This window comes from Nestor notabilis, unplaced genomic scaffold (assembly GCF_000696875.1).
Source record: "Nestor notabilis isolate BGI_N333 unplaced genomic scaffold, ASM69687v1 scaffold13515, whole genome shotgun sequence".
Taxonomy (NCBI): domain Eukaryota; kingdom Metazoa; phylum Chordata; class Aves; order Psittaciformes; family Psittacidae; genus Nestor; species Nestor notabilis.
This window is the reverse complement of record NW_009928032.1, coordinates 95,483-99,396: the sequence shown is the minus strand read 5'-3', so window position 1 is coordinate 99,396 and position 3,914 is coordinate 95,483. Positions and strand designations below refer to the sequence as shown.

The window sequence follows — 3,914 nt, the reverse complement described above, 5'->3', positions numbered from 1 at the left end:
ACCTGGGAGTGCTGATTGGTGGCTGCTGAACATGAACGAGCTTGTGCCCAGGCAGCCAAGAAGGCCAATGACATCCTGGCCTTATTAGGAAAAATTTCTTCACAGAGAGGATGCTCAGGCATTGGAACAGGCTGTCCAGGGCAGTGGTGGAGTCACTGTCCCTGGAAGTGTTCACAAACCGTGTAGATGAGGCCCTCAGTGCTATGGGTTAGTGGTGGCCTTAGCAGTGCTGCGGAACATTTGGACTTGATGAGCTTAAAGGTCTTTTCCAAGCACGTTGATTCTATGATTCTGTGTGTCTCCTGGCACTTGGATCTTCAGTCCTGTAAAGACTGTGGCAGCTGGGTCAGGGCTTCTGGCCTCCCCTACTTTTTGCCCTTGGAACAGAAAGTGCCAGGAGCAGTGAGGGACAAGTGGGAGGGACAGCCTGGGATGAGCAATCTCATCAGAGCTTGCTGCAGGCAGAGGTCCAGGGTGCACGCTGTGGCTGAATGTATGATGGTTGTTGATGGGTGCAAGTATAATGAATATAACCATCTCATGTCCCCTGGCTTGATGCTAGGCATGAAAAACACTGATCCTCTTGTTTCCTTGGAGAGGCGCTGGACTGGTGTGAGGTGTGAAGGCAGTGGTAAAGCCAGCACTGTTTCAGAGCTGCTGTGATATCTCAGACTTAGATCCATTTGGCTAGGAGTGCAAAGAAATGAGGTGAGCTGATAGACACCCAGCCACGAGGAATGTAAGAGTCTTCTGGAAGGGACTACAGACACTCATATGTGGTCTTAAAGCCTTTAAAGCTCCACATGGCCTGGCCTGGCCCTCAAGACTAACAAGGGAAAAGTGCCTTCACTTTATTAGGACCAGTGTGGTACCTGCCAGAGCGTGTCAAACTTGGTCCCCTCGGGGATGGAGTACTTGCCGGACTTGTCAAGGTCTATCCGATAGTGATACACTGTTTTGCCATAGACAAGGGAGAGGGCGTAGGTGCCAGTTTCCTTCCTTTCTCTCAGCCTGGTAGGAAAGAGAACTATTAAAAACAACTCTAGGTTTTGCCCTGCAAATTATCATGGCTGCAGTGGTGGTGGGCACATGATCAGGCGTCCCTGCATCCTGCTGTTGGAATTGCCACATTCCTGACACCCCTCTGCAGAAGCTGAGAAGGGACCCTTCACCTGCTGTCTCTTGCCCCTCTCCTCCACCCTCTCCAGTTAATCCTTTCTTTCTTTTTTTTAACTTGTTCAGGAGATAATTAAATTAAGGGCTGTCTCACCTTGGCAGAGATGCAGAGCAAATGCTTTCTTCTGTATTTTATTGGCCGCACATTGTATACCTGTCAGTGTTATATGCCTTCACCCCCTGAACCCTGTATCTCATATCATCTGGTGCATTAACAAGCATAATTCATAGACATATCTAAACATGAGAGACAAATAAAGCTCCAGATTGGCTCTTCATGGAGGTCAGGCTCTGGACAAAAATAGGTTTGGGGTGTTAGACCCTGTCTTTGAAAGATCTGTAACCACAGTCTGACCATATTCAGGTAAACCTCCTCTCAGGAACTGACATGTGAAACAAGTAACTTCAGGGTAGTGGAGGGAGCGAAACCATTAAAATGACAGTTCACAACATCTGCCAAGGTTTTTGATACTCACAGGAACTTCCCATCAGGTTGTGCTCCCGAGTAGAGCCTCCGTTCAGCTTCATCCCGGGTGATGCTGCCATGGTACCAGGGCATCCTCTCGTGGGCTGTGGTGGCGATGAGCTTCTCTACCTGTGGAGCCTGGCTTATGATGGCCTGTTCAAGTGCATCCCCCTGGAAAAGAGTGAGAAATGAGACTTTCTGCCACTCTGCTGCCTTGTTGTGTGGCTTCAGCACAGTTTATTTTGCACTCTTTTGGGCAGATGACCCAGGAAACTTGGAAGGACTCTTAATTGAAGCGCCTGTGCCTTAATCATGACTATTGCAACAGTGGGTTGAATTCTGTTCTGTTGCAGAGCAGAATTCCTTGCTTATTTAAATTGGTCCCCCCATCCCTTGAATCCAGCAAGTGCGTTGACTTGCTGGTGAAGGAATGTAGAAGTCATCACATTTGTATCAGGGATCTTGGGGTCAGGATCCTGGGTGTCTTTCAGTCTCACATTCCTGGGAGACCAGGACCTCTTTCTGGTGCTTTTGCCTGGCTGCTCATTGTCCCCAGACACAACTTGTCAAGAGCAGTGGAAATCATGTGGGAGACCCTAAATTGGTTTTACTGGCCCCACACGTTTTATAAACAACTGTAGTTTTTCGTTTGCCAGTAGGTGGCAATGTCCTTTGAGTTATCTACCAGCATCCACCCAGCAGCTTCCTGGAGAATCGTTATGGAACACCTCATTCTGCCAAACACCTTTGGTCTAAACCAGACCAAATTGAGAGATCTTTCCAAGAAAGGCTCCATAAGGAGAGTGCACAAGCCATGTTTCTGTGAGGACTTGGAAGTGTCTGAGTAGCCACTGTCAAGGTGACAGCAAGTAGAAGGAAATAATTATGTGGCTGCCAGTGTGACCATTCACAGATTTGCCTTGGACTTAAATTATGTATTCCAGCCTGTAATAAAATCCATGAACCTGCCTGTATTTAAATAACAGAGAGACATCATGCAGTGCCCAGTACCTCAGTCTCACAGGCAAAACTTCCCCTGACTTCAAAGAGCGAGGAAAGCCTGAGCAAGAATTTAAGCCTGGTTTTGTTATGCCTTCAGCACAACGTTATGGAGGCCCAGGCACCTCATGTGGAGGACATTGGTCTAACTGCAGCGAGCATCCTGTGTGCTGCAGAGGAGCAAATGGCATGTGGGGAAATGCTTGCAAGGTGGGCAGTGAGCTCCAAAGTCCTGCAGAGCAGATACCACGGAGAGGAAGAGTCTGAAGGTTTGGGAAGATGTTTAGACCTGTTTCTGAAGAAGAAATTGGAAGAGAGAGATTTAAGCCTGCTTTTAGTGCCAGCAGCCTCTGAGGAGAAGGACCTTGGTTTACCCATGCTGTAAGAGGGGGATGACAGCGACAGAGGAGGTCAGAGTGACAAGCAGCAGTAAGCCCCAGGGAGCACCCCTTGCACAGTCCCACCCCACCTTTGGCAGCAGTCAGTACCTCAAGTTTCCATGTCTGCCGGACATATTCCCGCACCATGTTGTCCCTCATGCTGTCAAAAACCCCAGGCTGGGGCTCCATACCACTGGGCCGGTTGCAAGGTTTGCGGAGGGTGCAGCAGAGCCCGTCAGCATCTTTGGAGTAAAACTCACAGAGCTCCTCTGGCCCACAGTGCGCTTTGCCCCCCATGATGGCGTAGGTACCGTTCATCTGGCGCTCAATGGCGTAGTGGTAAAACTGGAGGTTGCAGACCATGGAGAGGACATAGCCCCCCAGACTGCGCAGGCACTGCCGCAGCAGGAAGAGCCCATCCGACATCCCTGCCAGCTTGAGGTACTCCTCTGCTTCTGCCCTGGCAATGCTGCCGTAGTAAAAGGGCAGGTGAGCTGCAGCATCTGGCATCTCTGTGCGCTCACCGGGACGGCCTGGGATGGATCACGTGCTGCTGGTGCTTGTTCTGGAAGAGAGAAGCAGAATTCTTGCAAAAAGGTTTAGATGGGATTCAGCCTCATCTGCCTGGAGGTTCCTTAGCCCTCAGCAGACTACCTCTAGGGTCATTTCATCGCATGGAATAGCAATGCGAGCATTCATATCCTCAGCCAGAGAATCCCACAGTGATTCATCTATCCTGCCCTGAAGAAAGTGTAAGTAAAAATCCATCTGATCTGAATTTAAAGATTTCAAGCAACAGAGAGTGCACCAAATCCTACAGTGAATAGCTGCAGTGGTTAAATACCTTCACTATTAAAAATGTGCTTCTTAATCCATCCCAAAGTTTTTAGCTT

The 3,914-nt window shown here is 49.2% G+C and overlaps 1 protein-coding gene across 1 annotated transcript in view; it reads right to left on the bottom strand.

The window, feature by feature from the left end:
* Positions 1 to 3,531, bottom strand: part of ZAP70 (zeta-chain (TCR) associated protein kinase 70kDa) — a 10,145-nt gene extending 6,614 nt beyond the window's left edge. Inside the window, exons 1-3 of the mRNA XM_010014338.1 lie at positions 3,130 to 3,531; positions 1,653 to 1,813; positions 873 to 1,011 (exon numbers count right to left, since the gene is read on the bottom strand). Of these exons, the coding sequence (XP_010012640.1) occupies positions 873 to 1,011; positions 1,653 to 1,813; positions 3,130 to 3,531 (702 nt within the window). The remainder of the gene's footprint in view (positions 1 to 872; positions 1,012 to 1,652; positions 1,814 to 3,129) is intronic.
* Between the last annotated feature and the right edge of the window lie 383 nt (positions 3,532 to 3,914).